This window comes from Callionymus lyra, chromosome 10 (genome assembly GCF_982586985.1).
Source record: "Callionymus lyra chromosome 10, fCalLyr1.hap1.1, whole genome shotgun sequence".
In the NCBI taxonomy this organism is placed as follows: Eukaryota; Metazoa; Chordata; class Actinopteri; order Syngnathiformes; family Callionymidae; genus Callionymus; species Callionymus lyra.
In genome coordinates, this window is record NC_141827.1 from 2,722,501 (window position 1) to 2,747,961 (window position 25,461).

Here is a 25,461-nt window from a genome sequence, read left to right on the forward strand (position 1 = left end):
CACGGAGACGATTCCAGATCGGCTTCGGTACCAAACATGCTGCGTCTCCTCCAGTCTTTTGTCTCTGGTTCTGATGCCACCGTCGTGCAGACACCTTTCCCTCCTGCTGAGTCAGGCGCCGGCCTGAGGCATTGTGGGCCGTCGGAGGAGGGAGGGGGAGGGGGGATGAGAAGCTCCCACATCAGGTGCACGAGCCAATCACAGGCCGGCAGAAAGCGCTGGCTCGACGATTCTACAGCGGCGTCCTGAACCGACAACAACGCTGCTCGCCAACACACGGACGCCGCTCACGTCACACACGACCAGCACAGCCTTTCATTTACCGTTGATACCCATGAACACATGAGGAGGAAGAAATGAGACTCATCGTATAATGAAAGAGAAGAAACGTGTTTTAATGTCATTAATAATCAGGATATTTTCCATTGCAAACGTGACGCAGTAACAAGGGTTTTCAAAGAAACAAATGATGATCAAATCAATCAAAGAGCAAACATGTGACACAAGCGACTCGCTCTTCTTCAGGTGATGGATTTCAACACTGGCCTTAATATCAAGAAGAAGAATGTGAAATATTACCTTCAATTTAAAGTAACACAGAGAAGAGGTTTTACTAGAACGAGTCTGGATTAGAAACTGATGTCATGTTATTATTATTATTATAATTATTATTATTATTATGATGATGTCACTTGTTTCCATGTGGAGACTTTAGGTTGAGACTTTATTTATGTCAACAAAACTGTTCACGACGACCCTTCGCTGAGTCGGAGTCGAGTCTTGAACGTCGAAGGCCGGTTTGAACCGGTTCAGAGACGAGACGATGGTCACGTGACACGATCATGTCAATCACGTCCATCACGAACGGACACATTCACACCTGAAGAGTCTTTGTGTCGCTGAACACAGCAGCTCAACAACGTCTATAAATAACTATCAGAGGGTGTTTCCTACTGTGGATCAACATCTTGCTCATAAAATAGATCCAGAGATAAAACTTTATAGAGATAAACATGTGAAAAACTCCATTTAATTGCTGTCGTTCAATCATGTGTTGGACCTGGAGAGTCAGGTGGAGCCGATCACTTGTGGAGAAACACACAACAACAGATTTGTTTTCAGCTAAAGGTCCCTAAATAAATACTTGAATGGGTCTAAGAAATGAGAGGCTCCACTAATAAGAAGAGGAAGTGAGAGCAGGACGACAGAACTCATCAGTTGAATCTTTATTAAAGTGAAGTAACATCGGGTCACACAAGAACCTGCTCACGCTAATGAAGAAACCGTCGCTAACAAGCCGTGATGCTGGTTATAAAGTCAATTTACAATGTGACCACTTATCACACGTTATCACTCTGGCCTTGGAGCCGCCGCGGTCATCCAAATATTATTGCAGCGCTGATCCGCGAGCAGGAAGTTTGCTCAGTGGCACCGACGCTGCAAAACAAGAAAAGTGATCAAGTGCAGAAATGTTTCTTCCGCTGTCGCCGAGGTTTTTCGGGAGCAAAAGAGCAAAGGGAAGCTTGATTTCCAGCTTTTATCTGAGCCTGCAGACCCTGTCACATGCTGGGATCCCACAGGAAGGAGCACTCCTTGAAGGGCAAAGGTCAGCAGAGAGAGAGTCGTTCCTTCAATCACAAAACTCAATTACTGGACCCGAGTTCAAGAACCCCGGCCTGGACTTTATCGTCAAAAGTATTCAAATGCTCTTTAATTATGTGTTGTCATTTAAATCATTAACTTTATGGTGAATAATAAAGTTTAGCATTAACCCGACATCAGGTCATAATGTTCAGACGTGTAAATGAAACCATGAGTCCAGACGTTATTTTGAAAAAGTCAACATTTTTTATTGATTCAAGGTAAATAAAAAAACAGGTGGAAAGCTTTTTTTTGCATAACTTCAGTATCTTGAGATGAAAAAGAAACAAACAATATATCTGTCCAGCAGAATCTGCGTCACATAAAATACAATTTAAAAAAATCAGATTTTTTCAGTTCAGGAAAATCATATTTTGCATTTCAAACATTCTAGCGAACGATCAGAAGTTTTCAGACAGAGATTAAAATTGCATATCGTCAAATATTCTTGGACTTCAAGTATCTCCTTCTAAGTCAAGCATGTCCTGCATGCTCCGAACTGTTCTAGGGGGTCAGAGGAGTCCACTTCACATCAGGTACTCGGGCGAGGACGGGGTGTCGCTGGTGGATCCGGTCTCGTGGTAACAGTTCGCTCCGGACAGTTTCTCGCACTTGAGTTTGTACGCGTCCCGCTCGCGCACCAGCCGGCCCAGCTCGTGCTTCAGCTGCTCCACCTGGGTCACCAGGCTGGTCTTCTCGTGCTCCAGGATGTGCTTCTGCTGCACGCGCTTGTAGCGGCAGGACTGCGCGTACCCGCGGTTCTTCAGGGTCCGGCGCTTCTGCTTCAGGCGCATCACCTCGTCCTTGCTCAGGCCCCGCAGGAGCCGGTTCAGCTCCCGCACCGACATGGACACCAGCTGGTCGTCCGAGAAGTGCATGTCCGCGTTCATGCGGCGCTCGTGGCGGCTCTGGGGCCCCTGGAGGTGGTGGTGGAGGATCTGGGCCTCGGGGGACTCGGGGGAGTCCAGGTCGTCTTTCAGATACTGGTCTTGGCAGTTTGTATTTCCCTGGATGTCGGGGTGACTGGGCAGGTCTGAGTACTGGGGCACAGCCTCACCCATGTGACCGTAGCCGTCATACTCAGCCTGGAAGGTGGACGTGTGGTGGCCGTGAGGTCCGGCCGGGTGTCCCTGCTGCGCCGTGGCCCCGATGAGGGCCTCCACTGCGTCCTCCGGCGTCAGCCCGAAAGACTGGGGGTACATGTGGTTGGGGTACACCCCGTTGTTGGGTATCCAGAAGGGGTCGTTCTCGGGGTTGTGCCGCTGCTCGCCCGGGTGCAGGTTGGGCGACGAGGGCACCGAGTTGCAGGGCGTGCTGCCCGGCGTGGACGAGACGGAGTCCGGTCTCTGCAGCTGACTGCAGGGTCCGATGAAGGACCTCTCCATCGCCTGCATGGTCTCCTTCTTCACGCCGAACTTCATCAGCTCGTACTCGCCCACGAGGTCCAGCGGGTGTTTCTGCAGAGCCAGGTGTGGATCAGAAGTCATGGTGGGCACCAGTCGTCGCTTCTCTGCGCTCCGGGGGTGTCTCATGCACGCACTGAACACATGCACTCGCGGAGGGAGAAAGAATCCAAAGTTCGCTCGGAGGCTGACGTGAGCTCGTGACTGCGTTGGCTCGTGAGGCGCAGAGACAGAGGACGGACGCACCTCTGAATCTGCTGCGAGCGCACTTTCTTCATAAAGATGCGTGAGTGGACGACCCGCCCTCCGGAGCTACACCTCCAGACCGAGATCCAATCACGACGCGACACTGTCGCTGCGAGTAGGTTTCCATTCAACGACAGGAAAACATCTTATTCAACGTCCGGGAATATATTTGACGGTTTTAAAATATACGAATAAAATCAAAGGATAAGTGTGGGAAAAAATGGTTAAAATTTAATTAATTAAAACCACACTTTTTATAGAAGCGGTTTGTGAACATTTATATTGGCGATTGTTTTTTCACTGTGGTATATTATAACGATTAAGTTTGTTTGTAAACATACAAAGACACTACTTTGAAGAAACAGCGACCTCTGCTGGAGACTGTGCTCCACAGGAACAATAACAACTTCAAAATAGTTTGGAGGATGTTGAAGTATTTTATTCTTTTATTGCCACGTCCAGTACTACATTACCATTGTTTGTATATATATATATATATATATATATATATATATATATATATATATCTTGATAAGAGGCCTTTATCTGTTATCTTCTTTAATTCTACAGCAAACTTGACGTTAATCTCAAAGTGAACTTTATAAACAATTAAGTCTAATATTTAAAATAATTATTCGAAGAAAGAGCTCTTCATCTAGAGGTCCAGCGTATTATATAACTAAATATATATCATGCCGCTGAGAAGGTGATCGACTATAGGTTGTAACTCAGGACGTGCAGGTGGGGTCACAGGTCACTCTTTAAACCTCTGATCTCGGGCAGGAGACTCTGGTCCAATCCGAACAAGAACCTCTCGCCACAACAACAGTTTCTTCCTCTCTGCAATAAGACTCTTGAAAACAAACTGATAGTTACACACACTGTGTGAATAGTTTAACTGTATTTATGTTTAAGATTTTACTTCAAACGACTCTACCAAAGTACATTCCTAATGGATCAAACATTCACTGATAATGGAAATTAAATCATCCTGATATATTTACAGTAAATCCCTCTAGTTTAAGTGTCATTTCTCCTGCACTTAAATACAATCGCAGATGAGACTTTAAATCTAATAAAGGGGATTTAGAGTCAGACATGTTTGTGTCTCAAACTATCTTATAAATATTCATTTGGCCTGTAAAGTGAACGTCTTTGACTAAAAATGTCCTCAAACCAGATTTTATTTAGAATAGAACAAGACATTTTATTAGTCAGAAGACATAAGATACCAGTGATAGCACGAAGCTAATCACTCGATAGATCCTCTTTTCTTCTCTCTGTTGACACAACATCTGTGTGTGTCAGTGTCTATTGTGTCAACACAACAAAGATCAGCTCAGAGTCGACTGTTCTTTCCAGTCAATCATAAAAATGGAACGAGCGAGCAGCGTTCGCAGGAAGGCGATGGCGAGACAGCATAAGGCGGAGGTGATGATCGCCGGCGAACAACTGAGGTGAAGTTCAATCTCAACCTCAACTGGGCTGGTCTTCAGAGCAGGTGTGTGTCCACAGGTTGAGGCTCCACGACGGCAAGCTGATCAAGGAGAGAAGGTATCACCTCCGCACGTACCCCAACTGCTTCATAGCTCAGGAGCTGATCGACTGGCTGGTCGGCCACAAAGAAGCTCCGGATCGAGCGACAGCTGTTTGTCTAGTTCAGCACCTCATAGATCACGACATCGTTCACCACGGTAAGAACACTCACCTGTTGGAAGACACACACAGACAAGTGTCTCCAACTCGTCACAATCTCTATCAAGTTCAATTCAATCCAGCAAACGTTTGATCTGTGGAGGAACAAGAACGACCAATGATTTAGAAAGAAACACAAACATGAACAACGAGTGTTTGTGATCAAATCAAGAAACTGATCATTAAACAAAAAAGATTGATTAAGGTGCGTAAAAATCAATAATAGCTCTCAAGTCAATGAAGACACAATTCAAGACAAAAGACATAAAGATTTGTCCTTTGATCTCATCCTGGCAGACTTTAGGAGCAAACTGTGTCTCAAAGATCATTCATAAAACCTTCAGTGTTACAGCAGTTAAGTTGGAGGTATTTGAGTTTGAAACCAAAGTTTTCAAATGGAATTAATGAATGATTTAGAAGTTTATTCAAAAGAAAGAAAACTACTGAACTTGTCTACTTTGTTCTAAATGTTCTGTTTATCTTCCTATCAGTCCAAGCAGCACGTATCTGTCCCAGAATAATCTGTACCGGCTCGTTGAGTTCAAGCAGAAACTGTGTGTTTTCCTCCTCAGTGTGTGATAAGAGGCCGGTGTTCAAAGACGCCAAGTGGCTCTATCGCTTCCGCAAAGACGACGGCACGTTCCCCTTCAACAAGGAGGTGAAGATCTTCATGAGAGGACAGCGTTTGTTTGAACAGTGAGCAAAGATTCCTCCATGTTCTTCTACAGAAACATGCTCTTCTAAACCTTGCTCTCCTCAGTCTCGTAGGAGACAAGAGCTCCATCCTGCAGCTCCGCGAGGAACACGGCGTCGCATACCAGCGCTCCTTCCCCGGCTGCGAGCTGATCGACTGGCTGCTGCAAAACGGAGAGGCAGAGGGTCGGTGTCAGGGCCTGGAGTTGTGTCGGGCCCTGCAGGAGCACGGCATCATCCAACACGGTGAGACCAGGACCACGACCCTGTGGAACCAGGTCTGGATGTGTGGTTTCATCTCAGCTTCTCGCTCCATCAGTGGCGAGGAAACATGACTTCTTCGACAGCGGGCTCCTCTATCAGTTCTGCATCAACTTCCGCCGCCGACGCCGTCTGTCTCAGCTGTTGCACGAGCGAGACCAGGACCCCGACGAGGGGTCGCTCGTGTCCACGCCCGAGGACAACCACCCAGAGAGTCCCTTCGCTCTGCGTAGAAGCCGTCCTCGGGAGGACAACTCAGGATTTCTATCGGGTATGAGGTCCGCACACGCCTGCTCCTCGTTGTTAAGATGTTGGTGTGTCGGCAGAGAGTCGAGGGCAGGATGTGAGACAGGTCACCGGTCTGCGCCGTGGAAGCCTGAACTCTCTGCAGCTTCAGTCGGTCGGGTTCCTTCCCATGATGCAGTTGTCTTCTTCGCCCAGATGCAACCCTCGCTCAGGCAAGTCCTCGCGTCAAACGGATGATATTTTACCGACGCGTCACATGACCTGAGATGTTTGACGAATGATTGGACAGTTCTGAGCAGACGCTACACGTGTCAGGAGCTGCTGGCGCCCGGAGCGCCCTTCATCAAGAAAGTGTTGACGGTCAGCAGGTGATTCCAGACACAAGGAAACAAACGCTCTAAAGACTCACTTCACCAGGTGATCGGAGACGCTCTGGGTTGGGGGCTCGTGGTCCGAGGTCTGGTTCCTTGTTTCGTGCAGGCCGTGGACCCCGGCAGCCCGGCAGCAGCCGCCGGAGTCAAAGCAAGTGTTTACACAACATTCTACGACGAGAGCTTCTGTCTCACGTCACAACCTGTTTCAGGTGCGACAGTTCATCTTCCAGGTGAACGGTCGGTGTGTTCTGCACCTGGACTACAGGACCGTCACCAGGCTGGTCATGACTGGACCTCGCACGGTCGTGCTCGAGGTTCTGGAACCATTGGAGTGATCCAGCTGTGCCTGATTAAAATGAATAAATATATCCATTTACTTGACCTTGTGTTCTCCAACTTATTCATTAGATTCATAATGGCTTTTCCTTGATTTTCTGGAACTCCTGTTGTGTTCTCAGTATTATCTTGATCTTTAGAGTATATATTTATTGAGTATTGTTTTGATTGTTTAAGAACTTTGTGACCCTGGTCTGGAAAAACGCTATACAAATAAAAATTACTTACTTACTTACTTACTTACAATCTGTTGGTTTTTATTTACAGATGATTATGAAAACATTTGTTTATTAAGACTCCAGGTTAATGGAAGTTTGAAAAACTGCAAAAGCAAAAGTTTTAATGAATAAAAATAAGAAGGATTTCAAGACATAAAAGCTCATTTGTAGTTTCACTCCCTCTGGTCAAACTATGTTGTTTGTATAAACAAATCCTCCTTTTTTGAGTCATTTACCTTCAAGGTTAGCTTGACTTGGATGTAAAATGACGTGTTTAAATTCGAAAGTACAAATATTGCCGTCAACATTTTTAAACAATTAATTAACCTCAGATTTTCAGACCACATACTGTCGATCTTCGTTAATTAATTAACTTTTTCTTCAATTTTTTTTTTTCAAAATCGCAGTTGCCGCTCGTTTCTCCACCAACATGACCACTTCCTTCTTTTTGTTGACGCCATTTTGCTTTTCCATCTGCTCCAGCCGAGCAGCGAGTGTGTCCGCCTCAGACCCCGCGCTCACACACCACCTCCCGCACACTATCACCTCAGGAGTGTCGTGTTAGAAAGTGAATCATTTTGAAAAACAAACCTGACTCGCGGGTATAAACCAGACGTTAGCACGGCGCTAGCTGGAGGCTGTGGAGTCTCTACCGGCTCCGGAGAAGAAGCGTCTACAGATCAATGTTTAACTGACGCCACAGACATCACAAGGTGCGTACAATAAAGCGGGGTGTTCGATGGAGACCCCGAGGAGGGTCTCTTCACTGACACAACACCGCCAGCGCAGAAGATGAACAGATAAATAAACCCCCAACTTGGGTTAGCATGCTAACGTTAGCACACGATGCTGTGATGGCAGATGCTCTTTTGTGAGCGAATGTGATCGAGTGTGAGCTTCGTGTTTATTTCACCCGAAGTGTGTTATTGTCGCGAGCGAACCATGACGTATCTCTGGATATATTAGCGAAAAGAATGATCGGAACCAACCGGGCCTGTGTGCTAACATTACAACAATCGGTTACGTCAAAACATACATTGTGCTCCAAACATCACGAATTTTTAGTTTTTAATAAGTGTATATTTGAGTTTATATGTGATGTTTATATCATATTTCTACGTGTGCCATTAACAGCGATGGTCTCTTTGTGCAGCAGAAATGTATCAACTTCCAGTTTATAACCTGACGAGGATCAGGAAGGCCAGGAAGAAAGTCAAGTTGGCTCTTGGAGACATTGGCCTGGAGTTCTGCAAGGAAGCGTCAGAGGTACGTACAGAACCAACGCTCGACTACAGGGGTTCCTTCTGTGTTGTGGATCCCATCTCGGTTCTGTAGAAAACAAAAGCTCATTCTTCACATGAAGAGTTGAAACCAATGACTTGGCAAGTAAACGTTGACTCCTCGTTGACACAAACGCATCCAGATCAACGCTCCAGTCATGGCGGTCAGTCCGAGCACCTGGACTGTAGCACACCTGAGATGGAGGGTCGGGGTCGAGGATGAGCCTCTTTGTCTTTGGTCTGATAGCTTGTTATAACACGCTGATGTTTTGATGTCAACGGGGACAAAAAATAGTTTTCAGCCCAGAACACGATGGTGACATTTCTTCGTCACTCTGGATCAGGAACGCTTCAGATTCCCAGTCAGACTGAGCTGATTAAACTGAGGGAGAAAAGTTTAATCTCTATGTGATGAAGTAAACTGTCACAGATGAAACTGAAACTATTAATTTCACTAGTTGACTCTTGATTCTAGCTGTGTATCAGAAATGCATAATTTCATTTATTTTATTGTTATCATTTTTATCTACGAAGCCACGGTGAAACTGTAGTCAAGTATTCTGGCACTAGTTACACTTGCAGTACAGTTTTTCTTCAGGTTCCTGTGACTCCTTCAGCTCTAGGTATGGCCTTCTTCTTATCATTTTTGAGGATTCATTTCGAATCCGCTTCACTGAAATATAGTCGGATATGGAAGTTGAAAAAAAACAATGTTGGCAAATGTTTAAACTGTATCTTCTCGTTTTAAATCATGTTTCTTTTTTCACAGGATTTCAAGGAGTTCAGTCCTGATGATGAAACTCTAAGAGAGACGACTTTGGGCGACGTCTGCGAGTGGGATCCGTCTCATACAAAAACGCAGGTAATGGTCTTTCACGCCGATGTTTTCTATACATTCTCTTATGAAAGCAGCTAACTGTTGTTTTCCTGCGCAGGAGTACAGATCAAAACCATTCTGCTGCACCGAGTGCTCATTCTCATCCAAATTCTACTCTGGCTACAAAAATCATTTTCGAAATGTTCACCGGTTCTTCTTCGAGAGCACCATCCTGCTCAACTGTCCGTACTGCACCTTCACGGCGAGCAAGAAGACGCTGGAGACGCATGTCCGGATATTCCACTCGCAGAGGCCCAAAAAGGCGGGTTACGGGGCTGCCTCAGGGGCCGTGGCCCCCAATGACAAGCGGAATCCCGACAGAGTGGTTCCAAAACCGAGCCCAGAGAAAGGAATGTACTTTTGCAAAAAATGCACATTTCGGGACCCTCTGTTCAACGTGGTGAGAAGACACATCTACAGGGAACATTTTAAACACATTGTCTCGCCGTACCTCGGCATGGTGACTAAATCCATGATTGAAAATACTAACGGTCAATTTAACGGTAACAGCATCGTCTGTAAACGTTGCCAGTTTTCCACTCGCACCTACGAGGGACTCGTGCAACATGCTCTGGAGTTTCATGAACGCATTGGTCTGCACGTCATCAGCGAGATGATCGCTCACACCATCGTTCCCGCCGGGAAGCAAGACTTTTCCCAGAGAGCGTCTATGATGACCAACAGGGGCCAGAAGACGGCGGAGTCACCGGCGCAACCCGTGATTGGATATATAAGACCCGTCGCCCCTGCAGCCAAAACCTCGTCTTCTAACGCCGTCGTTCAGAAACAAGCGACGCTCCGTGTCAACAACAGCTCGCCACGACCCGGCACCGGCGTCAACACGTCGCAGACGCAGAAGTGGAAGATATGCACGGTGTGCAACGAGCTTTTCCCTGAAAACCTCTACAGCGCTCATTTTGCAAACGCGCACAAAGCTAAGAAGGTGTGGGCGCTGGCCAAGTACATCATGAAGATCCATAATTTCACCAGCAAGTGTCTTGTGTGCAACCGGTACCTGCCCAGCGACACGCTGCTCAACCACATGCTGATCCACGGCCTGACCTGTCCTCAGTGCCACTCGGCCTTCCACAGCGTCGAGAAGCTCATCGAGCACGTGAGTCAAGCTCACTCCACCATCTTCGTCGAGCCAGCCGGGACAGCGCCGTTAACCTTTGACCTCACCCTAAAACAAGGCAAGTCCACGAACATCCAGCTCCTGGTTCTGCCCTTCAATGTGAAGGACTCCGTCAATGGAAAGGCTCAGACCACATCGCACCAGAACAGTGTTGCTCCTCTGAGCAAAGTCACGGCTCAGATGATCGAGAAGATGGAGCCGGTGGTCAAAAACTTCATGGCCCCGAAGCAGAAGAACGACGTGGGGAAGACGTTGTGTCCGCTGTGCTTCAGCATCCTCAAAGGGCCCGTCTCTGAAGCCTTGGCCATGCACTTGAGGGAGCGCCACCAGGTGCTCCAGACCATGCACCCCGTTGAGAAGAAGATGACCTACAAATGCATCCATTGTCTGGGCGTGTACACCAGCAACATGGTGGCCTCCACCATCACGCTGCACCTGGTGCAGTGCAGAGCTGTAGGACGGAAGCAGACGGGTCAGAACTCCACCTTTGGTCCCGATCCTGGTGCTCTCAAGAGGCAGATGCCCACACAGTTAACCTCCTATATCAAGAAGTCCAAGCTTGGCAAGGGGTCCAATGATTCCATGAGTAATGGAAAACAGTTGCGCCCCGTCAGCCTGGCCTTGGACCCCAGTAGTCACGAGCATAAAACTTACGAGGCCAGAAAGGATTTCCTGACGTCCTACTTCAACAAACGTCCGTACCCCTCCTCCGCAGAAGAAGAGAAGCTCTCTGCCAGCCTGTATCTGTGGAAGTCCGACATTTGTCGGCACTTCGCCACCAAGAGGAGGGTTTGTCAGAAGAGATGCGAGAGCGAGGCGGCGTCGGTGCTGCTGGGGTTCGACATGGAGGCTCTTCAGGGCCTGAAACACGACATGATCTTTCAGACTGTATCCGTGGCCAACCCCAACAGGAGACCCGGTGGCCTCAAGTCTGGCACTCCCAGCAGACCCGGGAAACAAGCGGAGAACTGTGTGAAGGCTCCCGTGGAATGCCTGGAGACCATCTGCATCGAGTCCGACGGCGATCCAGACTCTCCCACCAAGGATGAAGACAAGAACACGCTGCAGGACGAGGAGGTCAAGGAAGCCACGGACTTGACGGATCTGACTGAGAACACGAGCTCGGACGTGGACGACGTGGACGAGGTGGACCCAGAGATCGCTTTGCAAGATGGGAAAGAAAACGCTATGATCTCTCAGTGTTAGTGGCTTCAGCGGCAGAGAAATAATATTTTGCAAACCTTTGGACGGAAGGTCACGCCACTAACTAGTCTTGTTTCTGTTGCCGATGTTCACAGCCAACGAACAGACACCTCGTGTGCCATTGTATATATTTCCTGTGTCAGCGGGTCGCCGGTCAACTAGGACGGCTTGGAACCGGTTCATGGCTGCAAGTTATACTGTTCCAAACATTTCCCTGTTTGTTAACTTCCTGTTTAAAGACGACGATTGGATAATGACTTTAAAAACGTCAGCAAACAAGTGGGCATTTGTTCATGTTATTGCGAGGGTAAGGTTTCTTTTTTTTATATAAAAATGCTTTTTTATTTATTTTTGATTTGCTCCTTCATCCTTTTTTTTGTAGTATTTTTTTTTTTTTTTTAACTTCACTCATGTAACTACATTTCAATGAGTGTCTATTTCTCCATGTACACAATTAAATAAACATTTAAATAATAATCTGTGTTCGATCTGACTTTGATCCCTTCCATTAAAGAATATTGAATAAAAATATAGAATCATTCACAGCAGCGCTATTTTATGGTTAAATGCAATTATCGAATTAGTGCGTAAATATGTATTCATGGTTGTACATTTTTTATTAGTAGAAAATACAGCTTCCATTTATAATACACGTTTTCTTAGAATCACAAACATTACAGCTGCACGTAGAATAAAACGAGCACAACAATGTAAATTAATTAATTAAAACGATACATTTAAAATAATTACTTTGCTCTCCTGGTCAACAAAGATGTGTTTTATGGTAAATCCGCTGAAATGTTTTTCACATTTTAAATGATATTCAACTGGTGTTAAAACTAATGCTTTATTACAAATGTGTTTAAATACATGAAAATACGTATAATTAAAGATCGTTAGATTTGTTAAAAATAAGATAAGGTCTGACTTTTATCTTGACGTGACGTACGAGCTTGTGTCGATCCATCAGTTTGACCAAAGGATGTCGCTGTGCACGCGCTAGAGAACCTCAACTTGTACTTGTACTTGTACTTGTACTTGTACTCTACTCTACTCCTCAGCCACCGTACTGGTGAACGTTCACTTAAGGAAAACATGTTTTTGTGCTAATTGTTTTTAATTAAATCATTTTCAATTAGGAGGCCTAGGACCTGCTGGAGAGATCATAATGGTTATGGCTGCGCTCACGTGGCAGCTGTAAACATGTGAACGTGAGAAAAGATAACAACTGGATGTATCATCAACATTCACAACAAGTTGCAGATTTTGGAATGAGTTGCGATTAGACTTTTGAACATATATATTTTTCATGAGATCCACAAGAGGATAAATCTTTTATTTTTTTACACTTTACTTTTTGTAGAAATGAAGTGCATCGTTCTGATTATCACCTGAAAGAGTTTGATTTCACCCTTGCTGTGTAAAACGTTACTTTTAAGTTGAGTATGATTATTTTTAGAACCATTTTTGTTCATTTTACTTTAGTTAATTAATTTATTTTCATTTTATTAATATGACTTTATTTTTTATATTATGTAACGCCACCTCAACAAATTCCAGTGTTTTGTTTGCAACGTTGGTGATAAATGTTTTCCTAGTATTTCATCCTTGGAATCTAAGGAGAATGTGTGGACGTCTTCACTCAGGCTGCTGCCTCCGCGATACACAAGAGGAAATGGCTCGATGGTTATTAACACTTTCTTATAAGGATGCATCACTGACATGTCTCCTGTGTTTATAATTAGTTTCATCATATAGTTCATATTTTAAAATTAAATACATTGGCGAGAGTCCAATTTTTCAAAAAATACCGGCACTTCTTCATTTCCGGATCCGGTGGCGTCATCGAGGGGCGGGACTTCCTGTTTCATTTCGCTGCCCTGGCCAACCGCTGGAGTGCAGTTGCAGGAATGACTGTATTGTGCTTAAAATCATCTCCTGCCTTTTAAGATGGTTTAGCGGCCTGTTCTTAGGAGAGAGACGTCAGAGCAGCAGTGAGTATGAAGTCGAGGAGTCACGCGAGGCGAGTCATCGTGGGGGGGGTCGTCCGTGTGGCTCGTGCGTAGAATCGTCATCATTGGATCCATTTGTCATCAAAGTGTGTGATTGTGTGAGAACAGAAGAGACTTTCTTATCTCATCTGACTCGTCATCACTGTCTGCATGTCGATCGCTCACCGCTGACACGAGCTGCTCCACATGTATGTTCAACATCTCATTCAAAGTGACATGTTGTACTTTCACCTAAAGATGCTCCACAACCATCACAAGGTCACCTGGTGTTCCTGTGTGTTCACTGTGACTCACACTTGTCATCTGACATCATTTAAAAGTAAAACAGACACTATCATAGATCGGTATGAAATGTCATTTGTTCAATTGAATTAATTTTCTTCATGTCTGATCTAATAATAAACTCTGTTGTCCAGTTCTTTGTAGGTGATCCAGGACCTGATAGATCACAGTCAAGGTAAGTCTGGTTTATCAGCCTGGACACAGTGACACACACACAGTGACACAGTGTGACACACAGTTAAGACGTTTTTATTTGTTCAGGCTCTTCCTTGATTTTCTGGAACTCCTGTTGTGTTATCAGTTTTATCTTGATCTTTAAAGTATATACTTTATTGAGTATTGTTTTGATTGTTTAAGCGCTTTGTGACCCTGGTCTGGAAAAGCTCTATATAAATACAAATTACTGACTTACTTACACACAGTGACACACGTTTATGATTTGTTGGCAACATATAAAACTTCATTAATAGTTCTATATGAAAGATTAAGAAGTTGTTCTTTTTTTTTAAAGCTGCTTTAAACACTTATATGAAAAATGTATAAATAGTCAATTGAAGGTTCAAAATGGAACAGAATGTCTAAAAATAGACTGTAGTCCAATGTCCCTAAAAATGTTGAGCAGCACGATTTTTATAAGAACACACACACACACACACACACACACACACACACACACACACACACACACACACACACACACACACACACACACACACACACAACAAATATAGATAAGTAAGAATTCTCTTTCTACACCTGTTTGTTTTTTAAGGAGGTAAATCATTTCCTCTATATTCCCAGCTTTACTCGGATGCGTCGGAACCGTTCACAGTTCAGCAAACATGGGTCGATTAGCAGGATTATGTAACCAGTTCAACCTTGTTGTTAGACGAGCATCATTTTATTTCATTTATTCATATGTGTTTTTGCTTAAATTAATTATATTCTGTGACAGCACTGGCAATAAATGTGTTTTTATTCAGATCTGGAGTTTTGAAAAGATCATAACAAACTGTTGTCATTCTGACGTATTAAAGTCTTTAACGACTCTTGTGATCTCAGGTCAGAACAAAGACACGATGTAGTGAAGCCACAGAGCAGCCAGAGTTCCCGGCGACACCATGTCCTGCAGCAACAGAGAGCTGGTGGAGTTTTTCGTGGGCCACAAGCTGTCTCAGAACAACTACCCGACCTCGCTGCTGTGGTCGGACAGCGCCGACGGCAGGACGGACGCCGACAAGACGGACGCTAGCGCCAGCAACGGCTCGACGGACAACGGCGTCGCCCCGCGTGAGCAGCAGGGGGCGCCCTGTGCAGGAGCCGTGAAGGAAGCGCTTCGGCTCTCGGCGGAGAAGTTCGAGGACATGTTCCTCCGGGCCTACAGCGACCTCTCCTCCCAGATCAACATCAGCCCGTACATGGTCTACCACGACTTCAAGGCGGTGATGGACAACATGTTCGAGAACGAGATCAACTGGGGACGGATCGTCGGCCTGTTCTTCTTCGGCGGCGTCATTTGTGTCAAATGTGTTGAGAAGGGAGTGAACGACATGGTGTCCAGCGTCGTGGACTGGATGACCATTTACCTGGACGAGAACCTGGGCCCGTGGATCCAGAGTCACGGAGGCTGGGTGAGTGAATGAACAAGAACCAGATGTTTCCTTCCATACGTTCTCCTGATCCAGCTTGTTTTCGATTGATCTTCCTGGAAGTTACAGCCAGAGTGAAGAACCGAATCAAGAACAACATCGACATCAGGGCTGTAACGATACATTCATCTCACCACATGATTCACACGATACATTTTCATACTTTCCTTATGAAATATTTTAAGTCTAGTCCCATCTTGTGATTGAATTCATAAAACTGAATAATTTGTCCCAACATAAGCTCTAAAACCGGCTGGATTCCACTGTATCCTCTCGTCCTCAGTCATCGCTGGGATCTCTCTGGATTTCGATGTTCCTTTAGATGAATAGATAAAACTTTATTGATCCTGTGGATGATGTATTTACTTCTGCCATCTAGCGGCTGGAATTTGAACTGCAACACAAATGATCAGATGCTGTGAATTACTTTATTTTACACACTTTATTTAAATATAAACCATAAAATAACTATGATAAAAATCAAAAAAACTTCTCTGGAATATCAGTACAGTCTCGTGAAAAGCCATCGATATATCAGTGTTTAGTTTTATGCTCGTATACATTTTAAAAACACTCTTGATTAAAGAATTACTACAAAATAGAAGTGTCTTGACAGGGATTCGAACCAGCGTCACGTGATTAAAAACACTGTCAAACACATGTTGACAACACTGATGGCGCCTGACGCTTGAGCTGGTCGGGCTGCGTCGCAACCTACTGCCACCAGTGTGTGATTTTGTGTGTGAATGAAGAAAAACGTGTTGGTTGGTAAATTAATGTTTGCTTTTCAGTTTTCTTGAGTCAAATCCATGCAAATCAAAAACAAAACAGTTAGAAAATAATTTTGACACATACATCAAATTAAAGTTAAGACAAAAACATACTGTGTCAGTAAAAACTAAAGTTTCATTGAACAAAAAGTTTCTAATTAACTTTTTATGTTTTTTAAAATTCCAATTAAAACCGTTGCAGTGAATTCTGAGACTTTTCCACTAAATGTGTGACAAGTTATTCTCAAAACTCACTTTGATTGTGTTTCCTTCCAACGTGAATCATCTCCTCCTTCTCCTCCGCTCTCTCGTCTCTCGCTCTCTCACTCTATCATCTCTCACTCTCTCACTCTTACTCTATCATCTCTCACTCTCTTACTCTCTCACTCTTACTCTCACTCTATCATCTCTCACTCTCTCACTCTTACTCTCACTCTATCATCTCTCACTCTCTCACTCTCTCACTCTCTTACTCTCTCACTCTTACTCTCACTCTATCATCTCTCACTCTCTCACTCTATCATCTCTCACTCTTACTCTCACTCTATCATCTCTCACTCTCTCACTCTCTCACTCTTACTCTCACTCTATCATCTCTCACTCTATCATCTCTCACTCTCTCACTCTATCATTTCTCACTCTCTCACTCTTACTCTCACTCTATCATCTCTCACTCTATCACTCTATCACTCTATCATCTCTCACTCTCTCACTCTATCATCTCTCACTCTCTCATCTCTCACTCTCTCGTTCTTCCTCCAGGAATCCTTCGCTAAGATCTTCGGGGAAGACGCGGCGAGGAGAGCGACGGAGCTGCAGTGGCGGTGGATGCTGGTGGGTCTGGTGCTGCTGACGGGCGTGACCATCGGCGTCCTCCTCGCCAGGAAATCATGAAGGTTTATTGTTTACAGCTGGACAGAGACTCAACATGTGGCTCGGTGTCTGCGTAGATGTTTTAGGTTTGAACACACAAGAAGTTGTTCTTCGTTTCTCACGACCAGATCTCTGTATCATCACTGTGTCTCCTTTTCGCTGCTTGTGTGATAATAAAAAATATATTTATGTTTTCATGCGTCTCCATGTCGACCAGTTGTCCTGTGGAGCAGACCTGGGCGTATATATGAATAATTATCAATATGTTTTTTATATTGAAAGAAAGACTTGATGTGGTTGACTTGAGTCGTTTTTGTTTGGATGTTTAAACTACACACACACACACACAAACACACACAACGTACTCTATTTAATGTGGTACATTAAAGACAATTAACAAATTATTGATCGTATTTTAGTTGGTTTGAGTTCACTGAACAAAAAAACAAACTTTTATATATATTTTCTTGTTTCTCATTTCTGTCGACCCTTATTAACGTGAAAATAGACTCACGATGTCCCAGTGTTTCCACAGAAACATCTTTATCGTGTGTGAGCCTCTGCTTTTCTTCTGTTTCGACGAAAAAGTCGTCAAAAAAGTTCCTTTAAATACAAGAAATAAAGCAGACAGTAAGCGACATCTCTGCTTACTATAAAAAACTCATTTTAATGTATGGACGGAGCAGCAGCTAATTCTTCTAATATTATGTTCAGACATTTCTCATCCATCTGTGATGTCAATCATGCAAAAGGTCAAATAAAGAAAGTAAACAAAATGACGTCAGCGTAGAATCACTTCTTATTTCAAGGCACAAGAATTCAGAACCGACTTAAATCGATCAGTCGACTTCTGTCTTTTTAATGTTGGGAGGAAACTTGAGTTCAGGAAAACTAAAGAACAAACATATTATTACGAATCGTAGACTTCAAATGGAATCAAACACGTGACTCCCCAAAAATCACAAAATTAAGAATTTGGCAAACATGTTAAGAACACATGCTAACAACACATGCTAACAACACATGCTAGCTTAGTTTAAAAGAATATTTCATTGAATTCGCCCATTATGTTGAAAACACTAAAAAGTCAAGTCCTGATCAAATCCATCACTATGTTGTCAGATCCTCCTTCAAGCTGCTGTTTCACTTGTTTCCTTCAGGTGGCGCTGTAGCTCCATGCTAGCAGTTCATGTTCATGTCGTGTTAAATATAACGTCACGCCTTCTTCACTGTTTTTACCTTCGCTATTCAGGTGTTTCACTCTTTTTACCTCCGTTATTCAGGTGAGTCTTCAACATGTCTGTAACGTCATTTACCTGTAATACACCTGTTCCGGTCCTCCTGCGTCACTTCCTGTCACAGTCGGCGGCGGCGAGGGATGAACGTGAGCGCGACAGAAGAAAAGAGGAGAAGAATTCTCTCATCCCTGACAACTTGTCAACGCCTTCCATCAAACAAGTCAGCCGTATCATTATGACCACCCGTATAATACATACTGTGTCTTAAACAGATCAAAGAGTTTCAGCGGCAAAATCTAAAGAAAGATACGTTTAAATGAGAACATTCACAGTAATGTTTAGAATTGTCAACAAGAAGAAACTCAATAATTATAATTAATAATAATCTTTTGTTTTTTATTAATTTAACTATTTTGTGGACTCAAAGACATCTTGAACTGAACGCTATACTTGCTAGCTAAGCTAGTTGATATCGTTGCTAGCTAAGCTAGTTGATAGCATTGCTATTTAAGCTAGTTGATAGCATTGCTAGCTAAGCTAGTTGATAGCATCGCTATTTAAGCTAGTTGATAGCATTGCTAGCTAAGCTAGTTGATAGCATTGCTAGCTAAGCTAGTTGATAGCATTGCTAGCTGCAGGTGAAACTTACCGTCAAACTTTGTTTATCTTGAACCTCAAAATCAATATTATTATATCTAAATGTTTACATATAGAGCAAAACTGTTATTATCGAAAATATTAATTTTAAAATGTGGTCCATCTTGTAACATAATCTGGGTTTCAATAAAAAACACAATATTATTTATGCCTGAGGTTGGAAAATAATATCTGTTCATAAAAAAGTGAATGTCATGATTAAGTATATTATGTTCATATATAAGTTAATGTCATGGTTAAGTATATTATGTTCATATATAAGTTAATGTCATGGTTAAGTATATTATGTTTATATTAAAGTTAATGTCATGGTTAAGTATATTATGTTGATATATAAGTTAATGTCATGATTAAGTATATTATGTTCATATAAAAGTTAATGTCATGGTTAAGTATATTATGTTGATATATAAGTTAATGTCATGATTAAGTATATTATGTTCATATAAAAGTAAGTGTCATGTTCAAGTATATTATTTTTATATAAAAGTGAATGTTATGTTTAAGTATATTATGTTCATATATAAGTTAATGTCATGGTTAAGTATATTATGTTCATATAAAAGTTAATGTCATGGTTAAGTATATTATGTTCATATAAAAGTGAATGTTATGTTCAAGTATATTATGTTCATATAAAAGTTAATGTCATGGTTAAGAATATTATGTTCATGTATAAGTTAATGTCATGGTTAAGTATATTATGTTCATATATAAGTTAATGTCATGATTAAGAATATTATGTTCATATATAAGTTAATGTCATGGTTAAGTATATTATGTTCATATATAAGTTAATGTCATGGTTAAGTATATTATGTTCATATATAAGTTAATGTCATGATTAAGAATATTATGTTCATATATAAGTTAATGTCATGATTAAGAATATTATGTTCATATATAAGTTAATGTCATGATTAAGAATATTATGTTCATATAAAAGTGAATGTAATGTTCAAGAATATTTATTTAATGTAAAAAAAAAAACTGCACCTTCTTGAGAAATAATGAATCCCTTGCTTTAGAGTTAGTTGAGCTACTTTGTCGACCATTGTTTTATTAAATAACTTTTACATGAGGGTTACTATTGTGTTTGTTATTTTATTATTTCTATTCTAAATATGTTACAGGAAACATAACAAAATAGAACATGATAGTAAGTATCAATTATTTAGCTTCTTATTTAGTTGGGTGTGTGTTGGCGGCTAACTGTCAGCGGGTGTGTGGTGGTTGTGAGGGTGAAGGCCGCAGTGGATGGTTGTCGTCTGCGATGGCGTGATACCTTATCAGACGTCCTGCAGAGCAACTACCCATGAGCCCTCGCTGCAGCCACACTTGGCATCAGACGCTCATGTCACGATATTCTTTCATTTAATGAAAAGATTTTTAACGTTTGACAAACAATGTTTAGACGAACGAATGACATCATTGGAGATTAGTTTCACAAGTTTTTATCTCTTAAAGTCTTGAATCTTCACATATCTAAGCTGTTCAATCACAGTCTGGTTCTCTGCTGCAACCATATAACCATATATTTATTTATTTAATTCACCTTTTCTTTTTTATTGACAAAACAGTGACAAGAATCCATCAAAAGAAAGATTGAATTTAATCAAACACACAATTCAACTCACACAACTAACACAAATCAGTGGTTAAAAGAACTAAAGGTTGTGTTTAAATGTATGGTTACACACTTGGAGCTCACAGACTCACAACATCCTGTTTCATAGTCAGTAGTTTAGTTTAAATGTAACTTTCTCAATGTTTTCAATGTAGTACATTTGTTTCACACACACTTGTGTAGCAGGTTCTGAACTGACACACATCCTCTAACAAATCTCTTTTTTAAATGTCTTTATTCGATCGTGCAGTGATAAAGAAATCAACTTCTTATCGTTAACATGTTCAACAAACTCCTCGCGGTGAAAACTACGACGTCAATGATCCGTAATACAGTGAACCAATCAGAAGGTCAGGTGTAGAAATGAACCGACTCGTGATCATGTGACTAGTTTTGTTCTCGCGGCACTAAAGTTTATCAGCGTCGTCAGAATAATTATTGATTTTAAACATTTCAAATGTTGAAACTTTGAAATATTGTAATGAAAAGTTGTTTTTTCAATGATTTTTCAAACAATTTAATGTAATAAATTCTATATCAAAAGATTAAAATGGTTTGTTTATGATCATTTCAATAAAAAACATGGCCTTTGATATTCTAATAATTAAAAAATAAAAATTCTAAATGTTCTTTTCTTTATCTGAACCATTTTAAACTCAATATGGATGTTGATATAATAGTTCAGACTCATCCAGTCGAGCACAGAGCTGAACCTTTTAAGTTTAAAACAGATCCTTTAATATTCGCGTCACTGTTGAGTCTTTGACGATGAATCGACGCTCGAGAGATTCTGCGTCGTCACATGATCGTCTGCGCGTCGCCTGATTGGCTGACAGTTGATCCAGTAGCTCGGTGCTCTTCTAGTGATGTCTGGAGACTCTGTGATAACAACGTTTATATTGAATTTAAAAGACGGTGAATTAAAAAACATTAAATTAGAAAATGTATTTTTTATTTATTGTAATTAAAATATTTATTTTTAAAAGCTCAAACTTTTTTAATAAAGAATTGATTGAATGAATATATTAAAATCTTAAAAAACAACTTCAATTAAAGTTTTAACATTAAATAAATTCAATATTCTGACACATAAACTTGTGTGTGTGTGTGTGTGTGTGTGTGTGTGGTCACACTAGAGTGGGCACCAGCCCGGAGGTGTGTGTGTAGTGTGTGTAGGGGAGAGTGTTGGGGGCGCTGAGCTGCGGGGTCATGAGGTGGGGGGGGTGGCTGTAGGTCAGGAGCGTCCCCGGGATGAGCGAGAAGTTGTCCTCCAGCGAGGTCGAGGGTCCGACGTCCGCGTACGACGTCTTCTTGCTCTTCTTGTTCTTGCTCGACACCTTCCTGTTGCGGGTCTGGATCCCGTCCTTCTTCATGGTGAGCGGCCTGTTGATCTGCGGGGAGAGGGAGGTCAGGTGCATGCTGGGTAAACCGAGGTAATCGGGGGACCGACGTTGTGGAGCTTGAAGTAGAGTCCGCAGGCGTTGCAGACCGGCTCGCCGCTGGAGTTCCTCCTCCAGAGCGTGGTGGTGCTGGTGTGGCAGTTGGCGCACAGAGTCCCGGCTCGCTTGCTGACGATCTGAACACAAGACCTTCGGGGTTAGACGAGAACCAGGGGGGTCGCGGGGTCGTACCAGTCTCTTCTTGGGCCGGATCAGGGGTCGGTTCTGGCCGTTCATCTTGTGGTACAGCCCGCAGGCGTTGCACAGGTAGTGGCCCGTCCCGTCTCGCCGCCACAGAGGGGTCGCGGTGGCGCCGCAGTTGACGCACTCTCGCGCCTCTGCGGGGGGCACAGGGGTCACTCACGGGTCTGCATGGGTCTGCAGGACCGGGGGCTCACCTGGAGTGGAGATCCTCATCTTGGAGCAGAGCGCGGGGGAGTACCCGGGGCTCATCCAGGGTCCGGGGCTGGAGTAGACCGAGCCCACGTCCTGAGAGGGCGTCATGTACGGGCTGTAGGGGTTCAGCATGTGGGGCGAGTACATGCCGCCCACCGAGGGGGTCAGGTTCAGGAAGCTGCCCCCGGACCCCGGGGCCTCCAGGGGGCTCCCGCGCTCGGCCTTCAGGGCCTCGGGCATGGACGGGCTCTCCCGGCCCTCCGAGGTCAGGTACCCGTCCTTGGAGCCGGCGAAGGACGAGGAGAGGCTGTGGCTCGGCGGGGGGGTCTTGGTCCAGGTGCAGGGCGGGGGGCTGAGGCCGTCCAGCAGGTTCGTGAGGAGAGTCTGGGACGAGAAGGTCGGACGAGCTGGAACAGAAGAGACGTGAAGACCCTCGAGACGCATCCTCACACTTTAGTGTGTGGTTTGAGAGAATAAATGAATCTATTGATTAATAAATACAAAATAAAAGTGCAAACATTAAAAAGGAAAACAAAACATTCTACGGGAGAAAATACTTTCAACTATAAATCAATTAAATAAAGAAAAGTTTGACATCCATTGAAAACCTTTAAAAGATAAAAATACACATTTGTTCACTAAGTTTTTCAGAAAAATATTTCACCTGCAAGTTTAGTTTTACATTAATAAACAAAACAAATGTGGTTCGGTCACTTAAAGAAACAGTGTCTTTGTAACGACTATCAAAAAACTACAAAAATCATTTGATTAAAAATATGTCACATTTCTTTTACAGTTCAAAGTTATTTTATGATGAAACATGTTTACAAAAGTATTAACAAAATGAATGAAGATTTCATTTTTGCAGGATTTTTCAAAGACTTTTTGATGCAGTTTTGAAAACTCTTCACACAGAACTGGTTGAGACTCTTGAAGGTTTGACCCGGTTCTGGTTCTGACCTGAGCTGAGCTTGTAGGCCGGCGGGCGACCGTGCAGCGGGCTGGAGTAGAAGGAGGGCAGGCAGGTGAAGTCCGAGTCGTGGCCCGAGAAGAAAACCTGGTCCTCGCCCGAGGACAGCAGCGGAGACTCGGAGCAGAAGGAGGCGAGCGGGTCCGAGCCCAGCAGACCCGGAGAGACCCAGTGATCCGAGGACTCGTCCATGATGGCTGAGGATCAGCAGGAAGTTACGGCGTGAGGTCTCACCTTCTCACCTTCTCACCTTCAGCGTCACCCACCTGAGGAGCAGAGATGAATGAAGGCTCGGGTTCGAACCGACGCTCTTCTTCAGAGTCAGGGGGCGGAGCCTCGACCGCAGGACACGCCCCCTGACCCCGAGACGTTAGAGGAACACGATCAATATTGATGGATCAATAAAACATAGAAGAATAATAATAATATGAACTTTAAAACATTTTTAAAACTGTCAATCAAAGTCAATCAATCCATGTTTAAGTATCAAATATAAATAATTTGAAAAAAGAACATCATTTATTTTGTTTTGTTCATAATTTATTAATTTAATCTATTTTCATCATTTTATTCTCTGTAAAATATATTTAAAGTCTTGAAATAAAGTGAAAAAACAACTAAATATGTAACAATTATTTAAATATTTTTGAATGAAATGAAGTGTAAACATTAAGAAGTTCATGATTTATTTATGAAAGAATGTGTTTTAATAACTTGATTAAAAAACTTCATATGTTTGTATCAAAACAAATACACAATTATTGACAAAATGACGCCAGTTTTTGTCTTCATTGAATGATTAGTTTGAACTTAATGAATGTCCTTGACTTGTTGAAGGTCATGTTTGTAGAACTTGAAGAAAACTGTGGATGTGACTGAGAGAGAATCTGCTTCAGAGAGATAACAACTATCAAGATGAGAGGAGGGGCCTCACACTCACTGTGTGTGTATACATGTGTGTGTGTGTTTGTGTAAATGTGTGTGTGTCTGTTTAAATGTGTGTGTATATGTGTGTGTGTCTGTAAATGTGTGTGTATATATGTGTCTGTCTGAATGTGTGTGTGTATATTTAGGTGTGTGTTTGTCTGAAAGTGTGCATATATATGTGGGTGTCTGTGTCTGAATGTGTGTCTGAGTGTGTATATATACAGTATGTGTGTCTGAATGTGTGTGTGTATATATATGTGTGTATATATATTTGTGTGTGTCTGAATGTGTATATATTTATGTGTGTGTGTGTGTCGGAATGTGAATATATATATGTGTGTGTGTGGGTATGTGTGTGGTGCGTGTGAAGTAAATGTTTGTGTGTACATGTAGGAGTATATGTGTCTGAATATGAGTGTGTATGTACGTGTGCGTGATTTTGTGTATATGTTAGATTGGATCAGATTGTTTTTTATTAATTACTCTGTGTATGTGTGTGTATATATATGAGTGTCTGCGTGTGTACGTTTCTGTTACTGTGTGTGTTTGCTTATGTGTGTGAATATGTGTGTGTGTGTGTGCCTGCGTGTATGTATAAATGTGCGTGAGTGATTGTATGGGTGTGCGTGCGTTTGTCTATAAATGTGTGTGTGTGCACTTGCATGTGGGTGTGTATATGTGTGTGTGTGTGTATAAATGTGCGTGAGTGACTGAATGTGTGTGTATGGGTTTGCGTGTGTGTGTGCGTCTGCAGGGCCCAGATAAGACCTCCACCCTCACACGGACACACAAAGACGTGACACTTGTTTCTGCAAAAGAACTTTATTGAAACAAAAGATAAAAAACAACAATAACTTGAAATTCCTTCAAAATAAAACATTTGCTTCGATGAAGAAAAGTTATTAACATGTCATGACTTGAGTTGACCACTAGGTGGCGCATCGTCCACAGTGAATCTCGCTGTTAAGTTTAAACTCAGCAAAACTATTATTAAAACAACTTAAATATGATCA

The 25,461-nt window shown here is 42.8% G+C and overlaps 5 protein-coding genes across 8 annotated transcripts; 3 read left to right on the forward strand and 2 right to left on the reverse strand.

The window, feature by feature from the left end:
• Positions 1-1,825: 1,825 nt before the first annotated feature.
• On the reverse strand, positions 1,826-3,280 carry mafbb (v-maf avian musculoaponeurotic fibrosarcoma oncogene homolog Bb). Its single transcript, XM_087801508.1, has one exon. It carries the CDS (start codon positions 3,171-3,173, stop codon positions 2,169-2,171), a length of 1,005 nt encoding a protein of 334 aa, XP_087657634.1. The 5' UTR covers positions 3,174-3,280; the 3' UTR covers positions 1,826-2,168.
• Positions 3,281-4,656: 1,376 nt separating this feature from the next.
• LOC148069898 (DEP domain-containing mTOR-interacting protein) lies at positions 4,657-6,894 on the forward strand. 2 transcript variants are annotated; one of them, XM_087800388.1, is made up of 9 exons: positions 4,657-4,747; positions 4,806-4,984; positions 5,558-5,681; positions 5,746-5,924; positions 5,998-6,221; positions 6,280-6,397; positions 6,475-6,545; positions 6,603-6,707; positions 6,769-6,894. In XM_087800388.1, exons 1-9 carry the CDS (start codon positions 4,665-4,667, stop codon positions 6,892-6,894), a joined length of 1,209 nt encoding a protein of 402 aa, XP_087656514.1. In that variant the 5' UTR covers positions 4,657-4,664. The 2 variants fall into 2 exon arrangements, with proteins under 2 accessions (XP_087656514.1, XP_087656513.1); XM_087800387.1 differs by having other exon boundaries at positions 5,998-6,210; positions 6,266-6,397.
• Positions 6,895-7,596: 702 nt separating this feature from the next.
• adnpa (activity dependent neuroprotector homeobox a) lies at positions 7,597-12,085 on the forward strand. Of its 2 annotated transcripts, none has more exons than XM_087800389.1 (4): positions 7,597-7,826; positions 8,267-8,379; positions 9,163-9,255; positions 9,329-12,085. In XM_087800389.1, the coding sequence occupies exons 2-4, from the start codon at positions 8,272-8,274 to the stop codon at positions 11,609-11,611; spliced, it is 2,484 nt and encodes an 827-aa protein (XP_087656515.1). In that variant the 5' UTR covers positions 7,597-7,826; positions 8,267-8,271; the 3' UTR covers positions 11,612-12,085. The 2 variants fall into 2 exon arrangements, with proteins under 2 accessions (XP_087656515.1, XP_087656516.1); XM_087800390.1 differs by having other exon boundaries at positions 8,270-8,379.
• A 1,409-nt stretch (positions 12,086-13,494) lies between these two features.
• Positions 13,495-17,598, forward strand: LOC148069900 (bcl-2-like protein 1). Of its 2 annotated transcripts, none has more exons than XM_087800391.1 (4): positions 13,495-13,602; positions 14,037-14,077; positions 14,965-15,533; positions 17,084-17,598. In XM_087800391.1, exons 3-4 carry the CDS (start codon positions 15,024-15,026, stop codon positions 17,213-17,215), a joined length of 642 nt encoding a protein of 213 aa, XP_087656517.1. In that variant the 5' UTR covers positions 13,495-13,602; positions 14,037-14,077; positions 14,965-15,023; the 3' UTR covers positions 17,216-17,598. The 2 variants fall into 2 exon arrangements, with proteins under 2 accessions (XP_087656517.1, XP_087656519.1); XM_087800393.1 differs by lacking the exon at positions 13,495-13,602 and adding an exon at positions 13,659-13,964.
• Positions 17,599-20,678: 3,080 nt separating this feature from the next.
• Positions 20,679-23,957, reverse strand: gata1a (GATA binding protein 1a). The gene is made up of 5 exons (XM_087801297.1): positions 23,512-23,957; positions 22,554-22,958; positions 22,348-22,493; positions 22,167-22,292; positions 20,679-22,107 (listed from the first exon to the last, which is right to left on the reverse strand). The coding sequence occupies exons 1-5, from the start codon at positions 23,711-23,713 to the stop codon at positions 21,844-21,846; spliced, it is 1,143 nt and encodes a 380-aa protein (XP_087657423.1). The 5' UTR covers positions 23,714-23,957; the 3' UTR covers positions 20,679-21,843.
• Between the last annotated feature and the right edge of the window lie 1,504 nt (positions 23,958-25,461).